The following is a 26,840-nucleotide window of genomic DNA, read 5'->3' as shown; positions in this document are numbered from 1 at the left end:
AGAGGAGTCTGTCAGTGCACAAGTACCATGAGAAGAGAGTGGGAAGAGGGAGACGGGATGGATGGTACGGGCATGTTGAATGAGATGCATGTAAGGCATATAGCTGGAGATGATGAGTAGGCAGTATAAATTTAAGGAATTATATCACCCACGGAAGCTATTTAAAAGCCTGAAAGTAGATGAGATCACTGAAGAAGAGGAGTCCAAGAAGAGAATGTGTGAAGACTGAGTCCTAGGGCAGGGAACTGAGCAAAGGAGATGTGCGTGTTGTGACATTCACATCTTATAAAGGACTCCAGTCCATCTTTTAAGAAATCTCTTTACAGGAACTTTCTCTCTCACTTTGGAAAATTGAAAATATCACTTAAAGTTCATCATATACATATCCAAAGGATGATCAATCCACTTCTAATTATATGCAGAAGTAAGCACATTTTTCTCCAAAAGATAACAAAAGCATTGATAGCAGCACGAGGCATAACCTCAAACTGGACATTTCCCAGATGCCACCAACAGTAAAAAGAGCATTAGAGGTCAGTGGAGTGGTTACCTGTTGGGTAAGGATGGGTAATGTCTGGAAGAAGGCAAGTGGCGTGGGAGTGCTGTTACGATTTATACGTTCTTCTGTAACTAATACTTCAATAAAGGATTTGCATTAAAAAGAATATGATGAATAAATGAATAGTTCTTACTCTAAGAATACCTGTTACTTCCTGTCAATACACATCCTAGAAATGACCTTTCCGAAGTTCTTTCTTTTAACTTATAGTTAGTTCCTGCCTACCCACTACATGCTAAGGACTGCACTAGATGTAGGCAATACTGAAGTACACAAACATTTACTTTCTATTCATTCAGCTTGCAGTGTAGTTTATATGCTTTGAGCAAAAAGAATGTTACTGTTACCATTTCCAATACAAGCCTGTACCAGAATTCATTGAAATGCTCTGTGGCCCTTTTTTTTTTTTTTTTTTTAATTCCTTTTTTCAATTCCTTGAGTATCCAGATAAAATTTTATATGTAAGAATTTCCTCCAAGTCTCTACAAGTTAAGAACATCAAATTTGACTACATTAAGATTCTATTTGACTATATTAAAATCCACCAAAGGATAGCACGTTATTGAGATATCATTTCTTCTGAGTTTTTCCCTTAATGAGTGAGTGATTTACAAAAATGCACGCTCTACATTTTCTTCCTTTAAGACTTATGTGAGACATTATTAGTTCTCCATATTTCTTTTGGAAGGACACAAAAGGGACATCATTATCTACTCCCCTCTCTTTCAATCTGAGAAGCATATGTCCAATTAAATCTAGTGCTTCCTCTTTATTGTTCAGCATGAATAATTAACTTTTCTAAGTGCTGACATCATGAATGTTTTGAATCCCCCTTTCTTCCAAGGGAAAAATAAAATGCAGAGCAGAACTGGTGCTTCTTTAGAGTTTTATTTTTAATCATTTTGAAAGATAGTTAATGAAATATGAGTTAAAATCTAAAATGTTGATTCTGAAAATTATCATTTTGTTTATTCTTTGGTGATCAGTTTTTATTATTAATGGCGACTTCTCTAAAGTAATGATGTTCTCTTAACACAATCATTTAGGACAATATGGTCACCAATCTACTTTCATTAGTCACATGGGAATATTGTAAATCAATTTATATGATCTTTGCAATTAAAATTTGCTGGATGCCAGCTGTGGTGATTTCTATTAATTATTATCCTTTTAAACTTTATTCTTTCTGTAAGTAAGGTATGCACTTTATGATTTTTTTTATAGTTTAAATTGTTCTCATCCTCCTACAGGTCTCCTACAAGAGTTTTGCCCCTCTAAGTTGATTTATAATGTAACCTTGAAACAAGGAGAAGCATTAGTCGACTGCTGTTTTAATAAATGGCTTGTCAGCTATTTTACAACTATGGTTATTTCATTGACTAGAGAAATTTCTAGATAGCAGGACTTTGAATTTTTAATTTAAATGTTTGGCTCAACATTCTTGATCATATCTATCTCTATGCAAATAAATATTTGACTGCTAGAGAGAAAGTAGCTTTGATCTGTTTTGATTTTGATTTTAAATATTTTGATTTTGTCGTAGACTTTCTAGTCAGTTAGGAAAGTTGAAACTGTAATTAAATAATTTTACTTTTAACCTGTTAAAATACTATTTATCTCTGTTTCATTTACTTATTTTGCAACATAGAGTTAAATTATCTTAAGAAATCAGTAAAATTTTGGAATTGAATTGTGTAATACTCTTAGCTTCCACAGTCAAATTTGATTAAGCTCACTTTTCACACTGACTTTTTTTTCCCCCAACATCCACAATTGCCATTTCAAAATTATTCTCATCTTAAAGAGAACTTATCATGTAGTCTATCCTTGCTTCTCTTCCTGCATTGTCCGGTACCAATCCCCTTACTGGCATCACCATCCAGCCACTCTACCAAGTTGAAAATCTGGGGTCCATTTTAAATATTTCTTCCTCCCATGCATCACCATGGACTGAACATGTTACCTAAATATTTCTTTATTCTTCTCTCTCTTCTTTCTTCCTGCATTTGCTGCTCTTTTGGATTCTCAATATTTCTTACTGCCAACTAACCTGTCTTTCTCCAGTCTTTTCCCCTGCTTCCAATTCATTTACATCTGTAGGTCACATGATTGTGTTCAATATAATGCAAATCTGAATTAATTGCTCTTCTGATTAAACTCACTGAGTGTTTTTTTTTAAAGACTGTATTCACCAAAATGCTTCCTTCTAGCTGGTGAAATTTTTAGTGTGTTTATCTTTTATTTATGCTTTATAATTTGCCACATTTATGAAAATGAGCTAAGTTTTTATAACAAAAACAGTAAGCATTAAAAAAAAAAGAAAGAAAAAGGAAAAGAAAAAACCTAGAATTCTACTTTCAGTGGCTTTAGATTCTATAAATAAGAAATTAAAGTTCCTAAGCATAGCGTAACAGTCCTTTTAATACAAGTCCCCACTCACCTCTCCAATTCATGATCTTGCAGTTCCTGCCTAACATTTTATTCCCTGCCTGCCCAATTCTGTCTCATGACTACATGTCTTAGCTCCCACTTTCCTCTAACGAATTCCACAAAGTACCCTGCATTATCTGCTTGAGCTGCCATAACAAAATACAACAGACAGGGAGGGTGGCTTAAACAACAAAAATGTATTTTCTCACATTCTGGAGGCTTAGAAGTACAAGATCCAGGTGATGGTAGGTTTGGTTTCTTCTGAGGCTTCTCTCTTGAGGATGGCTGTCTTCTCACCATGTCCTCACATGGCCTTTCCTCTGTGGGCTTGCATCCCTGGTGTCTCTTTGTGTGTCCACATTTCCTCTTCTTATAAAGACACCAGTCAGATTGCAATTGGGTCCACCCTAACCATATCATTTCTAACTGAATTACCTCTTTAAAGGCTCTATCTTATATTCTGAGGAAGTAGGAGTTAGAGATTCTAATATGATTTTTTACAGGGATACATTCAGTACCTAACATGTCATTTTATGCTTCCACAGCACTTCCTGTTTTCAAAGCACTTTGCAAATGTGAGTGTGTATTTTTATTATCTAAATCAAAGCTAAATTAACTACATATAATTACCTTGAAAGCCAAGGCCATGGTTTTAGCAATAGTGTCCTTAGTCATTAGTAATAGTAATAATAGCAATAATAACAATGTATAAGTTATCTTTCTCTTCTCTTTTACTATATTACCTTAAAACTGACTGTTTATCATCTGTCAACATCATTAAATTGGAATAGTCTTTTAGAACTAAAAAAGTTCTTAGAATTATATTCTAAGAAAGGAAAATTTTAAATGTCATCTTGCTATCTTGTCATTCAAGATGTCATTAGTTGTAGTACTGAGACTATTTCAGGTATCTCAGTTCTTGTAATGGATATACCTAGTGGCCTAAAGTGTCACCCAGTCTGGAGGTCCTCAAAGAGAGAAAATATTTTCCTAACACCAGAAAATATGTACTGTTGGACCTGAAATACATCTACAGAGCAGGCAGGAAAACCATCGTATAGGCTCCCCCTACTACAAAGCACGACAAAGGGAGCATTCATAGAGTTTCACCCTTTACTATCTCAGAAAGAAACTGAAAATCAAGAACTTGGTAAAAATTCTGAAAATGTATGAATACTCTTTGTATGTTATTTTTACTTTGTCCAAAAATATCCCACAAGAAAAAGAACTTTAACATTTGTAAGGAAAACTTTATGTGGGAAACACCTAGACCTCTATTATGCCATCAGATCTTTGTGATGATAGAATCCTAGGAGACTACTGTAGCTCTGCCTGGAAACTGAGGGGGGAGCTGGGCTGCTGAAAGAAAGATCCCTAAGTTGCCTTGTTCATTAATAACAGAAAATGTCCATGGAGCCTGGCTAGTGTAAGGAAGAAAAGGTGATCTGGGCTTTGTAAATATCAAACCTACTCATTTAAAGCTGTCCTTGGAAAACTTTCAAATGTATAAGCCACAGGGATTTTTGTTTTGTTTTTATGTGTGTTTTAATTTTAGTTAACAAATGAAACTACAAGATACTGACTTTAAATATTTTCGTCTTCAGCTCACTTTTCAAAAGTTAATAATATGTGCTCATTGAGGCAATATAAACGTGATCATTTGTATCACTTGGAATGTGCTTTACGATTATTAGAGCCTCAAGAGTCAAGGCCATGGCCTGACTCAGTCTACCCGCTAGAGGACATATCTAATGTTTGTTTCTTAGGCACTTTAGCCTAAGACTTTTTTCTCCATTGCCTCATTTATCTTTACAACATCTTTGATAGATATTATTCCTATTTTACAGAGGACTATAAAGAGAGAAGTGTTGTGATTTGTCCGAAATCACAGTTTCTATGTGATGGAACTGAGTTTCCATTGTTTGGCTGATTTCAAAGTCGAAGTTCTTAACCCTGGCTATCTAACCTCCTGGGTGCTTTATATATTGTGTTATTACTTTTGATAAAAATGACTGTAACATAGTACGACTATCTGAGTTTGCATAAGTGATTTTTAAAATAACATCTTTATTGAGATACAATTTGCATACCATAAAATTCACCCTTTTAAATATACAATTTTGTGGGTTTTAGTACATTCACATTGTTCTGCAACTATGAGCACTAATTATAGAATATTTTTATCACCCGAAAAAGAAAGCATTAGCAATCACTCCCTAGTCTCTCCATGCCCTAGTCCTAGGCAACCACTAATCTACTTTTAGTTTCTATGTGTTTGTCTGTTCTGTATATTTCAAATGGAATCATGCAATATGGGGACAGTTGGGTCTGACTTCTTTCTTTAACTTAGCATGTCTTCAGGGTTCATCCATGTTGTAACATGTATTAGTACTTCATTCCTTTTTATGGCTGGCATAATATTCTATTGTATGGATGTACCAAGTTTTGTTTATCCATTCGTCAGTTGGAGGACATATGGACTGTTTCCACTTTGGAGCTATAATGAATCATACCGTAATGAGCATTCGTGTACAAATTTTTGTGTGAACCTATTTTTTTTTGTGTGTGTGTGTGTGAACATCTCTCTTGGGTGTATATCTAGGAGTGAAATCTCTGGGTCTTATAACTGCTTACCATCTTGATGAGCTGATAAACTGTTTTCCAAAGTGGATGCACCATTTTACATTTCCCCTAGCAGGGACAGAGGTTTAAATTTCTTTACCTTCTAGCCAACATTTTTTTTTTTAATTTTTTATTATAGTCATTCAAGTGAATGTGAAGTGGTATGATTGTTGTTTTAATTTGCATTTCCCTAATGACTAAAAATGTTGAGCACTTTTTCATATGCTTATTGCCCATTTATATGTCTTCTTTGGAGAAATGTCTATCAAGCCCTCTGCTGGTTTTTAAACTGGATTATTTGGCTTTTGGTTGTTGTGTGTCAATGATGTTAAGTTTAGCGCATCTCTCATGTTTTTTTTGTGTTTTTTTTTTAATTTTTACTACTGCTTGGAAATCCTTTTAGTTATGTCTAGTCAAACATTTATTCAAACAGGAATTAGTCATTTATTGTGTTCTATGCCTATGGTAAAAATATAAAGTTCAATAAGACTTTATTCATGCATAAGACATGTCATCTCCACAGATGCCTGTTTTCCTACTCCTCGATCCATCTTTTACACTGCATCCCAAATGATTTTCCTAAAAAGTGAATTTGATGTCACTTATTTGCTTAATCACTTCAACGTTTCCTTTATTGACTACAAGACAACCTTCTAATTCTTTAAAAATGGTTTATAAACCCTCCAGAATTTGTCCCTCAACAAACTCTATAAGATATCCGATATCTCCATGTGGGATAACTGTAGTGGTCTTTTAGTTAAATACCCCATCTAGATATACTGAGGTTAGTAGCTTGGGGAATAAGCGGGTCCTCAGCCACAAACCTAAATCAGGTCTCACGTGAAAACAAAAATCACTGGAGCTCTGGATCCTGAAAGTGATCCCTCTTAGCCTGTGACCTGAGAAAACAAGCTGTATCATGTTATGCTCTTGCCTTTAATGGGAACTTTAAATGTTCCAGCCTCACTCATTTTTACTGCTAAGTGATAAAGAGCTACGTGCTTATTCTTGGGTCAGTGTTAAAGTGGAGCGTGACCCTTTAAGGACAGTGGTGGGGGCAGGTAGAGATTTAAGTAATTAATGGAATTCTTCCCAGGGAGGTGACCCGCCCAGATGACAGAACCAGTTTGGTCAAGAGAAATTGTTCCTCCCAGGTGGAGATTCTCCCTCCACCAATCTTTAGAAAGACAGTTTTAGTTTTATTGAAGGCAGCTGCAGTTTCCTTAGACAGCTTACTGAATTGATCAGATTCTGCTGGTTTAGGAAGAGGAAACTCAGTACCTCACAGTTATTAACGCTCTTACTGAAAATAGATCTAGTATATAGATTTCAAAATATATTCAAGAATTCCTTTTGAACTTAGGCATAAACTAATTATGATAAAATCTATATGTATATGGATACACACACACACACACACAGCACTCACACAAATATAAAGCAAAGATTAAAATTCAAATAAATCTGAAATGGAGTTTATGTTATCCATTGTTGAATAATGAATTAACCCCAAAATTCAAGGGGTTTAAAACAACCATTTTGTTTTTTCAGCTTTATTGAGGTATAATTGACAAAATTGTAAGATAATTAACTGTACATCATGATGATTTGATATTCATATTCATGTTTAAAGGATTCCTTCCCTCTGATTATATATCCATCACTATATATATATATATATATATATATATATATATATATACATACATATATATGTAAAAATACTGGGGATGACAAAAATGTATACACATGACTTCATGTTTTGTTATCAGTATGTATTGAGTATTATAATTTTAATAGTTTTTTCCTTTCTTAAAATGTGTATAAATTTTTGGGGCATCCTCTGTATATGTATGTATGGTGTGTGTATATAGACATGTAGACATATTGACATATGTCTCTCTATATATATCCATCACCTCATTTATTTTTCTATATATAAATATATATCACCTCACATGTGTGTGTGTATATATGTATATATATATGTTATATATATACATATATATTATATATATATACATATATAATATATATACACATATATATACATATATTATATATACATATATATATACATATACATATACATATATATATATATATATATATATATATAAAGTCACAAATAGTGAGAATATTTAAGTTCTACTCTCTTAGCATTCTTTAATAGTATTATCAACTATAGTCACCATGTCAAAAAACAATTTATTTTGTTCATTTTGTGGATCTGAAATTTGGGAAAAGACCATCCTGCCCTACAATTTATTAGGCATCACCTGGGGTGATGGGCTGGCTGAGTCTCCAAGATGGCTCCTTCTCAGGTCTGGCACCTCACTACTCTTTGCCTTGCTCTCTTCACACCTTATCCTACAGTATTTCTGCATGTGGCTTGGATTTGCCCAGGATGATGGTCTTATATCATCTTATTAAATAACAGTTGGTTTCTAAGAGAGCAAGGCAGTAGCTGCCCAGCTTTTTAAAAGATAGGCCTGGAATTGGCATAGCTATCATAGAATCATTTACACCATACTCTATTGATCAAAGTATTCACAAACCAGCAGAAACTCAAGGGGAAAGGAAACAGACCCTCAGCTCTCAATAGGAGGAATAGTAAAGAATTTGTAACCACCTTTAATCTGCCATAAGTATAATATTTATTAGGCATACATACTGATAACACAAAGATTTTTACCCACCCAGCCCCCCACACACAAATATTAGTATCATGCTGAGTCCCCAGGGGTTTACAAATGTATTGGTTGCCTTAGACAAAGATGAGATGCATTATACATATTGTGTATAACTTGAACAACTTTTTTATATATTTAATGGTCACAATAATCAAAATTCTCTAGTTTTATTACTTCTTTGATTTGTACACGTGTATTTTATGACGAACATTTTGAGTTACAGGAAGCATGTACTATGCTTTTTATGACACTTAGGAGTATTAAAAATAGTTTATTAATGCCTAGGGTATCATTCTATCCTACCTAATACCCTTGATTTACTGAAGTCACAAAAGTTATGTTGGCCTTCTTTATGGATATAACTTTAGCAACATAGTAAAGCGTGGCTTTGTACAGGTGTTTTCACACGTCCAGTCCACTGACATCTAACAAATTCAACCTTGGGGTCATAGAGATGAAGCAAAAGACCTAATAAAAACCACATGTTAACCATTAGTGTTCATTTACCAAATCCTACTTAAACTCTTGTACTCTCAAAGCTATTTCATCCAATTGCCTTTTAATTATAGTCTCTTGCTCAGAGTTGCAAATATAATGGCTTTTTAATATAACTTGCACTGTTCTGTGTTCAGTGTAGGATGTAATCATGCAATTTATTCAGTCAGAGCTAGTGCATTAGGTAATTAAAACATAAGCACACACAGATTTCTACACAGGCATATTCAGCAGGCAAGTAATACATGACCACAGTGCTTTTCGATAGAATTATTTTGGGGTAGAATAGGATAGAATCCTGTGTCCACCAATGTATGTTACAGCTAAGGTGAAATACAAAAATCAAAAGACTGTTTGGGAGATCTATGCGTGTATCACAGAGAACAAAATAAAAGATACTAATGTTAAGTAAGAATTTAAGCAGTTTGAGACATTAATAACCTACTCACATTGTATTAAAATTTCAATGCAATTAAGTTCTCCAATATCCAAGGTGTTAGGAGGGGAACAGACCCTCAGTCTCTTCTTTTAGAGGAAAAAAAAGGAAGGTAAAGATGTATGATAATTTTCACTATTAATAAAAATAGTGTAACATTTTTAAAAACTCTCTTAAGTGTAATTACTTTTGGGAGTACAAGTTAATGTATGTATGAGTAATAAACACGTACTTCTGATTTTTTTTTCTTTATATATTACATGTATTACTATAGTAAAGTTAGTCACATTTATTTCACAGTAGTCAGATTTTATGTATAAACAAGTAATGCTTTATTAGCAGTTTTTTGAATTATATATAATTTGATGACTATATTTTAAAAGCATAATATTAAATTATATTTCCCCATTTGTTCATTCCGTAATTTATTAACTGCCAACTAACTATGCTGTGTTAGTTGATAACAAGAAAGTAATGGGCTCTGTCTTAAGATTTTCAGTCTTTCGTGCAAACCATTTCTGTTACCTTCTGGCAATGGTTTGGCTATGTAAAAAAGGGGCATGGGCCATGAATCTAAATACCAGCATGAAAACAAAATATTTATTTATTCATTCATTAGGATTTGGGGTTTGTAAAATGCTAGCATCTGGAGGCATGTAAAACTCTAGATGGAATCATTTCCTTTGTCAGTTTTCTCTGGATATGTGTTCATGCACCTTTGTTCATTCTTCTTACTTAAAATACATATGTGGAAAGTATGTGTACATTTCTTTTTCAAAACAAAGATTTCAGCTGACATATCCTCATTACCTAATCTCCCTTTCTCCTTTCTGTTACATCCACATTCTTTCTTTCTCTTACATTCTGAAGTTTTAGGGTTCCTCTTTAGAAAAGAAAAACAAAGTATCTAGGAGGATAGCCAAGTAGCATCCTACTCCCAAGTCAGATTTGACTAAGCCCTGGAATCCAGATGCACAGCACTTTCTCAGATTGATGTTCCTTGTGCATTTAAGCTTTAGGGTTGTAAGCACTCAGCTTTTGGCCCCTTTGTCTCCAGAAACAGTGCTCTATAGAAATAGAGCAGCTTCCATAGAGGGGAAGTCAATTTTGGTCCTTCTCGATGTCCTGGGTCCTAGGTCTCAAGAGTTTACAGCCTAAACCCTGCCATTGATTTTTATCTCAACTTGACTGCTTTCTATTTAATCCCATCTTTTGCTTAGTCTTTATAGGTGCTGTCTTAATTCAACCCTGAAGCAGAAATCTAGAGAACCAAAGCAGACACTGCCATTGAAACAAAAACTAGACAAATATATGCTCCATCATCTTGATAAAATACCATATTCCCATCCTAAATTCTATACTTGTGTGTTTTATTTAGAGGAAATTCCAAACTTATGAATTATTTATCCAATGTTTAACATAAAGATTCAAGACCTACATTCCTATAGAAATAACATAAATGCCATACCAAATATATTATCAATAAAAAAAATTTAAAATTCCATAATAATCCATAGTAACAATTACTTCATTCTGAAGTCAAAATGTAAACCCTTGATTTTTTCTGTTTCTAAGTCATACATGTATTTGTATTTTGGCATTTCTATAATCAAGATTAATCTTAAAGTTTGTTTATAGTGATTTTTTCCCCCATGAAAGCTGTTAAATTCATGGTACATTATCTCCACTGGTGTCTTAATTCTTAAAGCCAAAGAAATATATCCTAACTATATCTGATTATTTATAATATTGACTCTGGGGAAAAATGTATTCCAAGTTTAATAACTGCATATTCTCTGCCCATTATAAGGTAATTCCAATGAGGTGTTCAGTTTATAATCATAAAAATAAGTTAATCCCTACATTAGAGCTATCGTTTTATTTTACCAGCTATCTGTGGACAATCAATTTGCCCCCTTATTCAGAATGGTTAACCACTTTCTCTAAATTTTCATCCACAGCATATAAATACACCAGATTCTGATCCATCTAATAGAAACAACGTCCTCCTATAATTCTATGGCTTCCCACTAGCTGTGGTCCTTTCCTTCGTTTTATAGCCAAGTTTCCTTTAAGGATATTTGCACATTTTCTATTGAATAGAGGTGTCATTTATGCAACTTGTTTCCTTTTAATGGACATTTAAGTTATGAATTTATTACTATTAAAATATGCTTGTTAATATCCTTGAATATTTTTGTACATCAGTGCAAATACTTCCATAGAATTGAATTCTAGAAATTATTGGGTCAACAGGAATGCATATTATGGATTGAACTGTGAACCCCCAGAACTTCATGTTGAAATCCTAACTCAGTACCTCAGAATGTGACCTTACTGGGAGATGGGGTCTTTATAGAAGTAATCAAGTTAAAATGAGGCTATTAGGGTGGGTTCTAATCCAATGATTGGTGTCCTTATAAGATCAAATCCGCACCTGGACATGCACAGAGGGAAGATGAGGTGATGATACAAGGAGAACACCATGTAAATATGAGGACAGTCATCTACAAACCAAGAAGAGAAGCCTGGAACAAATCCTCCCTTCATAACTCAGAAGGAACCAATCTTAATAATGCTTTGACTTTGTACTTCTAGCCTCCAGAATTATGAGACAATACATTTCTGTTGTTTAAGACACCTACTTGCTGGTATTGTTGTAACAGCCCTAAAAATCTGACATAGCACACTTGGAAAATACCCTCTAAAATGGTTATGACAATATATACCTTAACCAAAAGTGGAAGGGCAACTTTTTCCCCATGCCTCACCTATACTAAACTATCAATCTTTGCAGTTTTTACTCCTTTCAAAGACAAATAAATGGTATCTTTCTTTAATGCACACTTTGATTTTTCAATTCAGATTTAGCATATTTCTGGAGTTTTATTTCCTTTTATTTGAAAATATCTGAAATAATTAAAATGGATTGACACTAACATATTTACCACACACGCAGAGCTATATGATTTCAATAGTTTGACACAATAAAAAAAAGAAAACAATTTAAAAATTTAACTTTTAAAAAAGTTTAACTACTCATTCACTCATTAACAACTTATTGTAAAAATTTCATTCTTACGATTATCACATGAGCACAAAGCATATTCCTAAAAGGCAAATGTTAAACAATTGGAAATGACAAATCTAAAAAACAAAATTAATTTCATATTTGTAGTACTGGCATGTGAAAATAGTCACATATCCAATAGTTCAGTTCGTAATGTATTAAGGATTATGCTTTTGAAGTAAATTCATTACTGACCTTCCTGTTGGAAGCATACTATAATTCTGTACACAATGTTCTTAAAATGGTACCACAACCTATAGGAGCATCTTAGTAACATTAAAAAATATGTTTTGTAGGGTGGCAACGTTGGTTCCAAAATTCTTTCCTAGAAACAATAATCAGTGAGTCATGTTTGTCCCCAGTCACTCTTTTGTTAATACTATCTTCTCTTTCACTGATTCTCTTCAGTCTTTGCATGAGTTAAGATGTGAGCTTTCAGGTTATTTGACTGAACAAACCTCTTGTGACAGCCTTCAAAGGGACACACAAAACGTTTCTCCCCAGTGTGGATGCGTACATGTGTACGCAAATTGAAGTCCAGGGAAAAGCGTTTTCCGCACCCTTCAAAAGTACACTGATAGAGCCTCTCGCCAGTATGAATTAGAAAATGTCTTTTTAGTTTTGAGCTCTCATGGAATGCTTTCCCACATTCTGCACACATGTGACCTCGGGGACCATGAATGCGGACATGCCTTCTCAGGGAATCTCTAGTCTTGAACTGTCTTGTGCATCCACTATGAGGACAAACATATTTTCCTGGAGCAGCATATTCTTTATTTTTGCTTGGCTTATTTCCAGCAAATTCTGTGACCTGTTTAGGGTCTGATGAGTTAGTGCTGGGTATTCCTTCAGGAGAAAGCTTCTTGCCTGTTGTGTACTCAGAATGCTCAGCAAGTAAATTCTCTCCAACAATGTGTGGAGGAAGTTCTTGTTTTGCTGCTTTTTCCATGCAGTGCAAGGAGCATTCAAGAACTGAGCTTGCTGTAAGAGCCTGTTGAGAAAGCTCTTGTTTTGATCCTTCTTTTCGGTTGTTGAAACGCTTAAGAAGTATGTCCTCTTCCAGGATGGGTTCAGAAAACTCACCTCTTATTATGCACTCTATGTAACAGTCAGGTGAGGAATTCTCTTCATCAGCCTGATGGCTAGTCTCCTGGCACCCATCTACATCATACAAGGTCCACATCTTGTCAAGACGTTCCTGCCGGGCTGGCGCTGGCTTGGCTGGATTTGGCTTATCCCCAGTGAGGGCTCTTCTCCCCAGGCCTTCCTGTCCATGAGTCTTTGCCCTTGTGTTCAGTTGCCGGTCCATGTCGTCCTGCCTGCTTCCTCCTTGAAGGTTTACACCAGGATGTATCAGTCACTTCCAGGTAGTAGTGATCTGGGTAAGTCTTCAGCAAGTACCTGCTTTGAGATAGTAATGATTAGGTCCAATATTAGAGCCTTTGTCAGGAAATGTCCTCAAAAAATGGCCTAGAACTGACTTCACTAATGAAATGGCTACATTCGCATCTTCTTTGACAAACTTCGTAAGAGAGTAAGAGACTGAGCTCTGACAGAAGACATGGGGCCATACCAGATCTGACTTGGGTATCCCAAGTTATGTGATGTCTCTAATTGATCAGCTAATGTTTATTGGGCACTATATGCTAGCCCTACTTTAGGCACCAGTAAGTAAACATATAAAATCAGTAATATGTTCTATGTTATAAGGTGATGTGCTATAGAATAAGCAGAGGGGCTGATAGAAAGTAGGAGATTGTAATTTTGAATAGGGTGTTCAGGCAAACCTTCACTGAGGTAGTGGCAGCTGACTAAAAACTTCAAGATAAGGGAGCAAGATATGACTATTTTCTTATATAGTACTGTTGTGAAATTCAAATCAAATAATGCATATAAAGTGCTTAACACAGTTCATGGCACAGAGCAAACACTGAACACCTATGGAAGCTAGTGTTATTTTATTAGCTTTGTATTCATTCTCCAAGTATAGGTGGAATCCTGCTATGTGCCAGGCACTATTCTAGACCAAGGATGGTAAATTTATTTCTGAAATGAGCCAGACTTAAGCTTTGTGGGAACTATGGTCTGTCACAACTATTTAACTCTGCCATGGTAGCACAGAAGCAGCCATATATAATACAGAAATGATGAGCATGACTGTGCTCCAAAAAAATAGGCAGAAGCTGGAATGAACCCATGGGCTGTAATTTGCTCACCTGTTTCAGAAGATGGGGATCCAGACAATAAAACATAATACATGCACTCCCATATCTTATGAATGGAAGTGACAATAAAAGCACAGGGTAGTTTGGACCTAAATGTTTTGTCATTAACATAGAAGGAACAATATAAAAGTTATGGTATAAATTTATTATATTCTTTCTAAGAGCATTTTGCTTAATGTTACAGTTGTGTGACTTATTAAAGATCTCTCAGTTTTATTGTCCTAAAGTCCTGCTGTAGGAACAAAAATTAAATGTGGTTTAGAAAGGGGCATATGTGAAAGTAGTGGAGTGAAAATTGACAGCTTGAAAATAATTTTAAAATAGCCACGTTTAAAAATACCACCTGAATGGATTCATGCCATTTACTTTCGGCAAAAAATACATAGAATAAAAGCAAAACATGCCTTTCAATTGCTGAGGGAAGAGTTTTAAATATCTTCTTAAACATTTATATATACATATATAAAAACGTAATAATATGTAATATATTTTATAAGTTATATATTTAATTATAAATAAAATAAATTATATATTTATATATAATATATAAATTATATATGTTGCTAAGGGAAGGGTTTTAAATTTATTTTTAAGCATGTGTGTATATCTATATAGTATACAAAGGATTAACAAGAAATTAAAATTTTTTTCCCTTATCAATTGAAAATCATATTTTTTGTTTTATATACAGAAGGTGCCAAAAAATTGTATACGCATTTTAAGAAAGGAAAAAACTATCAAAATGGTAAATACTCAATATATATATACCAATAACAAAAGATGAATACAAGTCATGTGGGTAATTTTTGGCACCCCTAGAATATTTTATATATTTCCAGAAGTAATGGCATTATTCTTTTGAGGTAGTATATTTTTTTTTAATTTTTCAGTTATTTGACATACAATATTATATTAGTTTCATGTATACAACATAGGGATTTATATACCTTATGGAGTGATGACCCTGTTAGCTCTAGTACCCACCTAATATTGAGGTGGTTTATTTATTTATTTATGTATTTATGTATTTATTTATTTTTGAGGTGGTATTTTAAAATGTGGCTATTTAAAAAAAATCAAGCTTTTATATGTGTTTCTATATGTGTATTGATACACGTGTTATTATTTATTCTGTCCTTTAAAAAGGTGAAACAAACCAGAGAGACTGTGTCCAAGAATATTTGTCTAACAAAATCTTGTTCTTGTAGATAAAAATAATTTTCAAGTCATTTTGTATTAATGAATATAGCACCTTTGGAGCAAAGTCACTAGCAATTAATCTAAAGTTTGAGTAGGACAGAGCACACCCTCCCCCCTCTATCGGACATCACTCTATTGAAAATAACTGCAATTTGATTTGATTTTGGTTTTTCTCTCCATATTTATCTCTTGCCATCTCCAGCTTTATTTCATTTTCAAAAATAATAAGCTCTCCTTCCAATAAAGTGCCATGTTCTTCCCTCTCGATAAAATACTATCCACCCCCACTCCCCCTTTTCCCTATCAGCATGCAGCACACACACACACACACACACACACACACACACACACACACATTTCCCATCCCTACTTCAGGTCTCTGCTTAAATATCACTTCCTCAGGCAAGTTTCCCTTGATTCTTAGGCTCCATTAGGTCCCCAAGCTAAATGTTCCCCTCGCTCCCTATTTAATGCTTCCTATTTAACACTAATCAGAGCCCCTGATTATTTAAAGTCTGTCTTTTTTTTTTTTTTTTTTAATTTTTATTTATTTTTTTATTTTTTTAATTAGTTTCAGGTGCACAATTACCTATCAGACTATCAGTCTATGAAAGCCAGATGTCCTTTTGTCTTATCCATATGTCCCAACACCTAGTACAGTTGTCTAATGAAATGAATTGATGAATATACATCAGTCACTGGTGATATCTGATATAGCAACCTTATAAAATTAATTTACCAAAAAATTATTTGGGACTTTAGACACACTTAATGTAGAAGTTTCAAAATGTTGGCTATCAGTGATGCTAAGGTATTATCTACAAAGACATCATCTATGAGATCAAGATTGAAAGAGAGGTATTTTCTTGATGAATTTAACAAGGTCCAAAAAAGCCCTTACCTTTCAAAGTTAGATTCTTATTTACCAGATCTCAGCATTATACAATTTCTCACACAATATGCAAGCTTGTGAGGGTGACGTATAAAATTGAAATGGTAATTTATTAATTTATTATGGAAGAGTTCCCATTTATATGACAAGTACATTGTCTGTTGGTGTAAATACCTACAAAAAAAAAGGTACCAGGTACCCCAGACAAGTGAAAAATACAAAGTCCCTGGTTTCCATGGAGTTTATCCATGTAACATAATGTAAATAAACAAAGTGTTTATAAGTGGTAAATAAACAAAATAGTTTTGGATTGAGAAAAAAAAATGTTATGAAATGAAACCAATATAAGAGGGAAAGTGGGGAAGGCCATCTTTAGAAAATCTCGAAAGGCCTCCAAGGAAGGGCCATTAGACTAAAACCTGAAAAAGAAGAAACATTATCAGAGAGTGGAAAGAGGTGGGAGAAGAAATGTTCTTTCCAGGCAACAGCATGAAGTACAAAGGGATTAGTGTGCTGGAGGACAAAGAAAGCCATGTTTATTACAAAATATGGCCAGCAAAGACGGAAGTGGTGGGAGGTTAGGGTTGAGGCGGGGGCAGAATCCTGAGGGCCAGGGGAGCCATTGCACACTGCATTCCCCAAACCAATGGGAACCATTACAAGGTTTACTTCAAATGAAAAAATAGTATTCTCTGGCATAGGTTAAAAAAATGAAAAGATTAGGGCTACTGTGTGGAGAGGGGATTAAGGGAGGGAAGAATGAAAGCAAAAAAATCTCTTAGGCTATTTAGTAATCTACGAAAAGAGTTGGGGGTGGGGGGCAAGGGGAATAGGGAAAATAGAGATAGAACCTTCCAAACTGGCTGGTGCATTGGATAAAGTGGGAAGTGAAACAGAAGAGTCAAGAATAAGTGGTCCTAGATTTTTTTGCTGGAGTAATTGGGTGAATGGTAGTTAGTATAAGACGGTCTTATTTTACTATAAGACCGGGTCTTTAATATAATGATATATGATATAATATATAATATAGCGTCTTATATTAATTTTTGCTCTAAAAGACGCATTAGAGCTGATTGTCTGGCTAGGTCTTATTTTCGGGGAAACGGCTAATTGAAGAAGGAAACAAAGTTGTGAAGACAGGCCTACTCTTTTGATAATAAATAATGCAAACACTTTAATACAAAATAGACCTAGGCAAATGTAATGCATTATATTTATATGAATTTTTTAAAACAAAATTAAAAATGCAACTTCAAAGCATTTTCAGCTAGGTGTCTGCTTTCTTTAAAGAATATTTACTTTCCTTCTTTATCTGTTTTAAAAGTTTGAGGCCAGTGGCCAAAGACAGCGTAGGTCAACACATTCTACACTCTCGTGTCCACTAGCCAAGGTCACTGCCCATCTGGTTCTAGGAAGATAAAACGCTTCCCATCTGTAGTTATCAAAACCTTTACCTTTTGACCGGGATCTACAGTTTAAGACACATTCTAAAAAGGGAACTCAATATACACATCTTCCCCCATATGTGAAGAAAGCAAGGTTCCATGAAGCAAGACTTACCCTTGCTGCCGCGAGTCACTCTGATATTTCCTACTCCATTTCCTTTCCAAGGTTGAGACGAAGAAACTGCTGCAACCCGCGCTCCCAACTGCAGTTAAAAGCACCCCAGCTTCACGTTCAGCCAGTTAGACCCACCCTCCTTTTGATGGACACATTCTAATTAGGCTACACCTACCTTACACGTCAGCACAGATTAGTTTGAATTTCCAAAGAAAGGCTCTATCAACCTCTAAAGGTAAAGGGTTCAGGTAGCCCGGGGAGTGGCAGAGGGAGTGGCTCTGCTCCGTCCCGGGTTGAGGTTTGGGGTCTTGGAGCTAGCCGGCGCGCGGTCTCCTTCAACTAAGTGCTGACCAGGGTAGGGGAGACTCCTCTGCAGTCACTGGGCCTCCGCCACGTGGACAAATCTCTTTGAATCCCAGTCGCCTAGCTTTCACATGTTGCAGGCACTCATTAAATGTCTATCGAACTAATACACGTAGGCATAATCAAATTTAAGTAGTTATATATCATTGAAATGAAAATCAAGCGGTGCAGTTTCACCCCTTAGAAATAGAGGTTTCCTGGGAGGCACACCACACCTTTCCCTGCATGCTGTCTTTCCCTCCCCCACTCCCTTTCCCACCCTAGGCTCTGTTGCAGAAAAACTCCAATTACTGCTTTTTCTTTTTTCAGGTATTAATGTGACTTCATATCCGTAAAAATAACACAATCCACTTTGAAAGCATTGGTCGATCAGCGCTCATACGGTCTAGTGAAGTTTAACAGTTCATATAAGTACACAGAGCATTGAAACAAAAACTGAATCAATGTTTAAAATTAAAAGCCTCTTAAATTTGACTAGACACTTGCCTGCACTTCATAATATATATATGGAGTTCTTTCCACTCTTGTTTTTTTCTTTTTTTGGTTTGCTTTAGAATAAACCCTAGTTGTGAGATTGGAATGTTGGAATGTAAAAGATAATTTCCAATGGAGGAAATATTTAAACTATGTTTTAATGTATTATTCCCTGATCTGCCCTATAGGCATACCAGGTCCTCATCCATTTGAAATTGAAGTCAGATAAAGCGTCCCTAGTTCCTTAGAACATGTCATTGACAGGTGAGTTCCTGAAGGCAGAAATGGTAGGAAATGACTTCTCTCCTGCTAGCTGTGGTGCATTACTGTGGTCTCTAGAAACTGCACAGGCAGGTTCTTAGAGTAGGTCTGCACCACACATTGTGTGTGTGTGTGTGTGTGTGGTAAAAATGTTAATGTTTTGGGTTTCAATAAGAAATGTGACTTCAGTGAGCCAAAGAATCCTGAGCAGAGCATTCTTTCATCTGACTCACCAAACCACACCTCTGTTGTTATCACTCATTTTACCTTTGAGACAATGCATGCAATCAACTAGATTAATTTATAATCTCTTCTCCACCACTGATTCAGTCAGATCACTTGGTTAGTGTTAGTGTGACTGTCTGGATAGAAATTGGAGATATCTTTAGAAAATCTAAATTTTCATTTCACACTCCACATCTTAAATAAATTATTTTGCTCCCATTTGTTTTAGCTTTTCCTTTCCATGGCCCTGGAGAAGTAAACCAAAAGGGAGGAACTCATCTGTTGTCATACCAACCCAGCTCAAAGGAAACTGAATTTCTCTTAAGTGAACTAGGGAACCAATTAAACCGTGAAATAAAAGCGGGCTGACTTTTGAAATTGACACAAGGAGTAAATTTTTGGATTGCTGGAATTTTAGTCATAGTAATTCTTTTACCAATAACATCATAGCCAGTTTTTGAAAATTGTGCTTTGACAATTTATTTCAGTGCCACAAAACCAATATTTTCCTTTAAAAGCTTAGAATGTGAAAACTATAAATATGCTTTAATTCACTCTACACATATATGACTGCCCCCCCATATAGGCCACTGTTCTAGTCCTGGGCTTATGTAATTCAGGCCTCCCAGAATTTGCAAGCTGAAGTTCCCAGGCCAGAACTAGGGTGAGTCCAGAAACTCTGCTTTCCCACCGCAAAATTTAAGGAGCAACAACAAATTCAGTAATTAAGATGGATAGAAAGCGGCAGCTCTTGATTTTGTTTTTGTTTTTGTTTTTTATTGTGGTATAATTGACATACAATATTATATTGGTTTCAGGTGTACAACGTCATGACTCAGTATTTGTATACATTGCACAGTAAAAAAAATCAGTAATTAAGATTAATAATATTTGTATGCCATATTAAAAAATAAAATTAGTGCAAAAATTTGTGATAAAGAAAATATCAAAAAAGTAATAAATACAGGTAACCAAATAATCACACTATGTAAATGTGAAAATGCAGCTATTATTAGGACAATGAAGGGTAGACATTGAGAATTATGAGAGCCCATAATAGGAGACTATCATGGAATCCGGAAGTTCAGGGAAGGTTTCCCTAGAGCTGCTGGGATCTAAAAGGTAGAGTCAGCTCTGAGGGCACATCTTCCTGACAGTGGTGGGAACAGCTAAGAAAGGAGGTAGAGCAGGAGGTGATGTGCAGTGCCAGATTCCCCGGCCTTGTAGGTCATGGTAAGAAGTTAGATCTTCATACAAAGAGCAATTGGAGTGGAATATTACAAGAAAGCATGCTTCATATATAAATGTGTATTAACCTTAAACTCATAAATTATTGTTTCATTGTTGAAGTTTCAGTGTATCTCTATTTGATTTAGCTAATGTTGATTGACTAGTTTACATGCACTGATTCATTTTATTTTGAAATCAAATTTATAAAGTGATTAGTGCTATTATATGCTTTTATTTGTATTTTGAAATAATAATGTTGAGGCACAAAGGAAATTTATACACTGATAAGTAGCTAAACACAGTGTGGGGACAGAGTCCCAGAGAGCAGTTTCCAGGCTCTCGGGCTCACTTGGAAAGGTGCTGGCTAGGTTATTAGATGGCCGTCAACTGTAATCAAATGGCCATCTGCATAGCTGGGTGGCCATCAGCTGTTCCCGGTTAACCATTAGCCACTAATATAACTTCTGAGGCTACGCTAGGGGGTGGGTGGGTGGGTGGGTGGGTTGGGTGGTTGGTTGGTTGGTTGGTTGGTTGGTTGGTTGGGTTGGTTGGCAGAGAAGCGGCCGGCAGATTGCTCATCATGTGGAGCCTGCTTCTTGTATCTCCAACCCAGCCGCCAGCGAGAATATAGTGGTATGAACACCCCATCCATGGCTCCATTTGTGTTCCTTTTTGGCCTCGCCATATCCTGTGTTCTTATGCAGGGAGCGAGACCAGAGACCCTCCATGACACTCAGATTAGAACGCAAGTGTGCTTCATTCTTTGAGATATAGCATTTTACATTATATCATGATATTTTAGAAACTCCATGGGTATATCTTTCATAAAAAGTCTCTTGCATTATTATTTTCTGTAATTTATAATGCCTTTCCACATATTTAATCTCGATGGCAACCTTATGAGTTATTACTCATTTTATGAATGAGGAAATGGAAAGTGAATATGACAAATGCCATATTGAAAGCCATACAGGTATTACTTTATGGGCCCTGGACCAAATTTGAATTGCCCTTAGAAGTGCAATCTGTGAGCAGCATAGGGCATAACAGAAGGTAAGTGGATTTTCTGTAGGGTGCTCATCACATGTCTTCATTTCTGCTGGGGCTCTTGGCTTGGATGAATACAAAGACCAATGGCAGGGGTTCCTGGGTATATCTTTACTCCTTCCTATGAAGGGAACCAAGAAACCACTGCCATGGTAGGATACTAAAAGTGTTTCTTGCTGGCTTAATCCAGGAGTTCTTTGGGGCTGGCGATGGGTCTCAGACATGCCTTGCTGGATAAGGCTCACAAGGATGGCGATTCTTCTTTCCCCAGTCCCTAGGGTTTCATCCAGAAAGGTCAGTCGTAAAATTCGAGAGAAAAGTATTTTAAGAAATTGTCATAGAAAAAAAGAAGTTCTCAACCCCAAGAGACAATAATTTCAACTCCAGTACCTGCATGGAACCATACTCTTGAATCCCCTTTTCCGAACTGTTTCCCTACGTGTAGCGCCATCCCCCAATTTCTTAACCAGTATCATAGTTTTACCCTTCGAGTCCCATCGGTTAAATCTCTTTAATGTTCCTAAATATTCTTGTCCTTTCTGTCTCTGTGCCTTGCATGTGTATCTTCTGCCTGGAATCCGTTTTACAGTTCCATTTCAGGATATTGGCTTGCTTTTTTTTTGTTGTTCATTTGATAACTTTCTCCTTACAGTATGTTCACAGAGAAAGTAAATTGTATATTTAAAATCCTCTCAATGTTACCACTTTTATTATTTCTAGTGACATCGAATGGCTTATACTTTCTCAAACAAAGGGGTCCCTGGACACTCGTACCATGTTAGATAATATCATCTGCAGTGAAACTGATGATTATGCCCAAATAAGTGGGATCAATAAAGCCTCTAAACAGCAATATGTCTACCCAGGTTGAATTTTGCTACCAAATGAGTTTTGGATAACTTTATTCAAAACAAAACAAAACAAACAAACAAAAACACTTTATTTTTTCCATGTTCTTTTTGGATTATAGAATTGCAGATAATGATTGTGGACCTACACCTGAAACTTCCTTGCTCTGGTCTCAGTCTATTCATTTCCCCAGTAAAATTGTCATCCTGGTTAAATGCAACTGGGCCTACTCTGAACTTGCATGTACGCACCTGAACAAAATGCACAACCGTGCTGATGGGTGTTGGGTGAAATCATGATCATTAACACCAAGTGGACGTTCAGTTACGTCAAGCAATAACGTAGTTCTCATCAAGGGTTAGTATCGCCCCCTAGAGGGCATTAGGTATTTTTGTGGAGATATTTTGGTCTCCCAATATACTCAGACTTGAACATTTACATATGGAAATATTATTTTATTATGAATTAGTTTTATTGTATTTATATTAGGGTGAAGGCATTATATGGATTTTAAAAATATGAGTGTAGGTAGGTTAAAGTAATTATTTTTACAATAGTAACAAGGGTGTTAAAATGTGCTTTATAAAAGAGGTTATTGGTTTAATAGGGTTGAGAACTGCACTAGTCAATTTATTTTTTCACGATTATTTGTTTGTTTATTTATATAACAGACTATTTTTTTAGAGCAGTTTTAGGGTCACAGCAAAATTGAGTGAAAGTATGGGGATTTCCCATATTCATCTTGCCCCCGGTTATCGTCCCCTATTATCAACAGCCCCCACCAGAGTGGTACATTTGTTATAACTGATGAATCTGCATTGGCACATCATTATCACTCAAGGCCCATAGTTTATATTACGGTTCACTCTGTGGATTTGGACAAATGTATAATGACATATCCACTGTTTTAGTATCATGTAATGTAGTTTCTCTGCCTTAAAATTCCTTTATGCTCTGCCTATTCATCCCTTTCTTCCCACATCTCATGATTATTTCACAATGCCCTCTCTTTCCTCAAACCTCTAATAACTTTTCCCCAGTCCTATCAGCTAACTTATTTCACTGAGAAATAAAAATAATTTGTGGACAATCTCTATTTATCCCACCATTCGACTCATTTGCATCTATGCCCAGGAACTCTGTATTCCTCCCTGGTCATAGGGTGAACTGTCTGTGCTTCCATCCAGGGTGTCCTCCTTATTTATCATTGGGTGCCATTTTCTCCTGACTACTCAAGGACATTGTTCAAATAATTATCCCCTCTATCCTTTATCTTCATTTTTTTTTTTTTTTCTCTCAACTCTGGATCATTCCCATTGCATTCAAGCACACTTGCTGTGATAATGAGAATTCTAAAAATAATTCCCTTGACTGCACCTCCCCGCAGGTTACTTTGCTTACCTGCCTTATTTCATTGTTCCCTTTCATAGATAACTCCTAAAGGATCCTCTTGTTTTGCTGCTCAAAGTACGTTCCATCAACAACATCACTATCACCTACAAGGTGGGAGAAATACAAACTCACAGGTCCCACTATGGACGTATTGAATTAGGTTGTATTTTAGCAGGATAGCCAGGATTCACAATGACATTAAAATTCGAGAAGCACTGATACGTAGTGCTTTTTTTTTTCCTTTTCTTTTTTAACTGGGGAATATTGGGGAACAGTGTGTTTTTCCAGGACCCATTAGCTCCATGTCAAGTTGTTGTTTTCAACGTAGTTGTGGGGGGGCGCAGCTCAGCTCCAGGTCAAGTCGTTTTCAGTCTAGTTGCAGAGGGCACAGCTCACTGGCCCATGTGGGAATCAAACTGGCAACCTTGGTGTTATGAGCACTGTGCTCTAACCATTGGGCAAACCAGCCACCCTGAAGTGCTGACTTTTAATTCTTCTTACTTTTTTCTCTTGAATCCACTTCAGTAAATCTTTCTTTTCGGCTCTCCACTGAAATAGCTCTTTTTGAGGTCACTAATTACCTTCAAAAATGCTAAAGTCAAAGGTCAATTTTCACTGCTCATCCTACTGAATCTCTGCAGCATTTGGCATGGTTGAAATCTCCATTTATTGTGCTTCCTTCTCTTCCAGACCATTAACATCTTTGTGCAGGGCTGTCAATCCTGAGTCTTTTTTCTTCCCTCCCCTTTTCCCTACCTGATCTCATCTAGTTCCATGGCCTTTAATACTCTCTATTGAAATGGTGCCTCCTATCCATATTTCAAGGCTTAAGTTAAATGCTGACTTCTCACTGGACCATTTACAGATTCTCCAGCACAAATTAATTACCTTTTTTCAAAGTGATGATTCCTATCACTTTGTACTTCTAGTTTCTCACTTTTTCTAAAGTAAAATTTATAGTTTATTTACAAGCTCCTTGATGACAGGGTCTATATCATAGTCATCTCTCTATACCCACATTTCATTATTTTATTTAAAAACAACTCTTTTTTTTTTTTTTTTCTCATGTAACAAGTGCCTAATAAGTGTTTATCAAAGTTTTTCTTCTCTTCCAGGAATGTGTGATGGGCTTAAATGTTCTATGTATAGCTTGTTCATGGATCATGGAAATCTGCACCTACACTCCACCCTTTGTCTTCAAGTCACTCCTCATGCAGGCACTCTTACATCAATCTTTTCTTGTAAAAAGTATCAAATGTAGGCAAGAGAAGAGATATTTGAACACCAACTGGATTTGCAAATTGGCCTTTTCAGACACACTCAGTGAAACCCATGGAACATAACTACTACTTGGAGGGACACAGTCTACAGAATAAATCATGGAAATTAGATCATTAAAATGCTCTTCTTTCAGATCTTTCCACGGTTGGCTTCTTCTCATCATTTGTAGCTTAGCTCTAGTTGGATCACCACAGAAAGGCTTTTCCTAATCATCCATTCTGAAGTAGTACTTTTCAGTCATGCTCTATCCTATTAGGTTGTTTGATTTTAGTCATGTACTTCTGACTATCTGAAATTATTTATATTTTTATGTTTTGTTGTCCATCTCCTATCCCTATGGAATGTGACTTTTATAACTGGAGGAACTTGGCTTGTCTGTGTTCTATAGTTATCAGTAAGTAGTACACAGAACAGTGCCTGGAACATGTTATGTGCTCAATAAACATTTGTTGAGTGAATGAATAAACACATCCTGAGGACACTGGAAAGCCCCTTTGATCCTGAACCCCATATGTAGAGAATTTAATTATAAATCTTATATTACTATAACTTGGTGATGAGGAGTTAAGGAGAAAGAATAAGAATATTAACTACTTTGATGGGTTGCCAACAGCCTTTGAAAGACTTGGACAGAAGTCTTTCAAGTTTTGAAATGGCAAAGGCTTTAGAAAATACCTACTAAGCTAAGATGAAAATATTTTACTGAGGACTTTGAAGTAGGTATTCAACAGATATTCTCTGATGGACTGATTTGGCTATTTATTTGGCAAAAATGACACATAGATGGCAAGTATAATTTATCCTGCAGAGTCAGTGTTTGAAACCTCAAAACCCTGCAAAGGATTACAATAGAATATTTTAAACAAATGTGTGATCTCAGATCAGCAGCATTGACGTCACCTGGAAACTTGTCAGGAATGAAAATTTTTAGGTCTCACTCCAGACCTACTGAAAGAGAATCTAAATTGTAACAAAATACCTAGGTTATTCATATGCATATTTAAATGTGAAGACCAGTGCAATAAAAATCATATCTAAGAATGCTTAAGCTGGATCCAATGAAGCTAAGAGCTCTTTCAATAACTAGATAAGGAGGGTATGTATAGGGTAGATATTGAAGCTGGGTATGGGGTATCTGAACAGTGAGTTAAAGGAAGTAAGTTATCCAAATAAGGATTAAGTGATATTCATTTTCACCTCATGGTCAAAATAAGCAACATGAGTGAACACACACATCATTAAGTCTAGTGACTAGTCTAAAATAGCCCAGGTGTTTGGCATGACACAGAGAATGGAGGACAGATCTATTTTCTGACTTGATAATAATGAAACACTTTTTTATTTCTATTGAGAGTTTTAACTCAGTACTTAATGATGCTTCATGAAATTCCTCAAGGCTTTTCAATACCTTTGAGGGAGAGGGTGAGTCAGAAGATGATAGATTTGGTTCTATGCAGTAGGTCAACTTTAGCCACAAAAGAAGAAGGAAGGAAACAGCTTGGAGAAATGGAGAAAAAAGTTTGCCTGTGTTGAGCA

The 26,840-nt window shown here is 35.7% G+C and overlaps 1 protein-coding gene across 1 annotated transcript; it reads right to left on the bottom strand.

Annotated features, from left to right (window-relative positions):
* Window positions 1–8,359: 8,359 nt before the first annotated feature.
* Window positions 8,360–13,701, bottom strand: ZFP42 (ZFP42 zinc finger protein). The gene has a single exon (XM_088793028.1). The coding sequence runs from the start codon at window positions 13,612–13,614 to the stop codon at window positions 12,697–12,699; it is 918 nt and encodes a 305-aa protein (XP_088649154.1). The 5' UTR covers window positions 13,615–13,701; the 3' UTR covers window positions 8,360–12,696.
* Window positions 13,702–26,840: the final 13,139 nt, after the last annotated feature.

Source organism: Rhinolophus sinicus, chromosome 16 (genome assembly GCF_057876585.1).
Source record: "Rhinolophus sinicus isolate RSI-liver-muscle chromosome 16, RSI-T2T, whole genome shotgun sequence".
In the NCBI taxonomy this organism is placed as follows: Eukaryota; Metazoa; Chordata; class Mammalia; order Chiroptera; family Rhinolophidae; genus Rhinolophus; species Rhinolophus sinicus.
This window is presented reverse-complemented; position numbering and strand designations above follow the sequence as displayed.

Bases quoted from the DNA above. Each gene is read 5' to 3' on its own strand.
- ZFP42 (XM_088793028.1), bottom strand. From the start codon at position 13,614: ATGGACCGGCAACTGAACACAAGGGCAAAGACTCATGGACAGGAAGGC.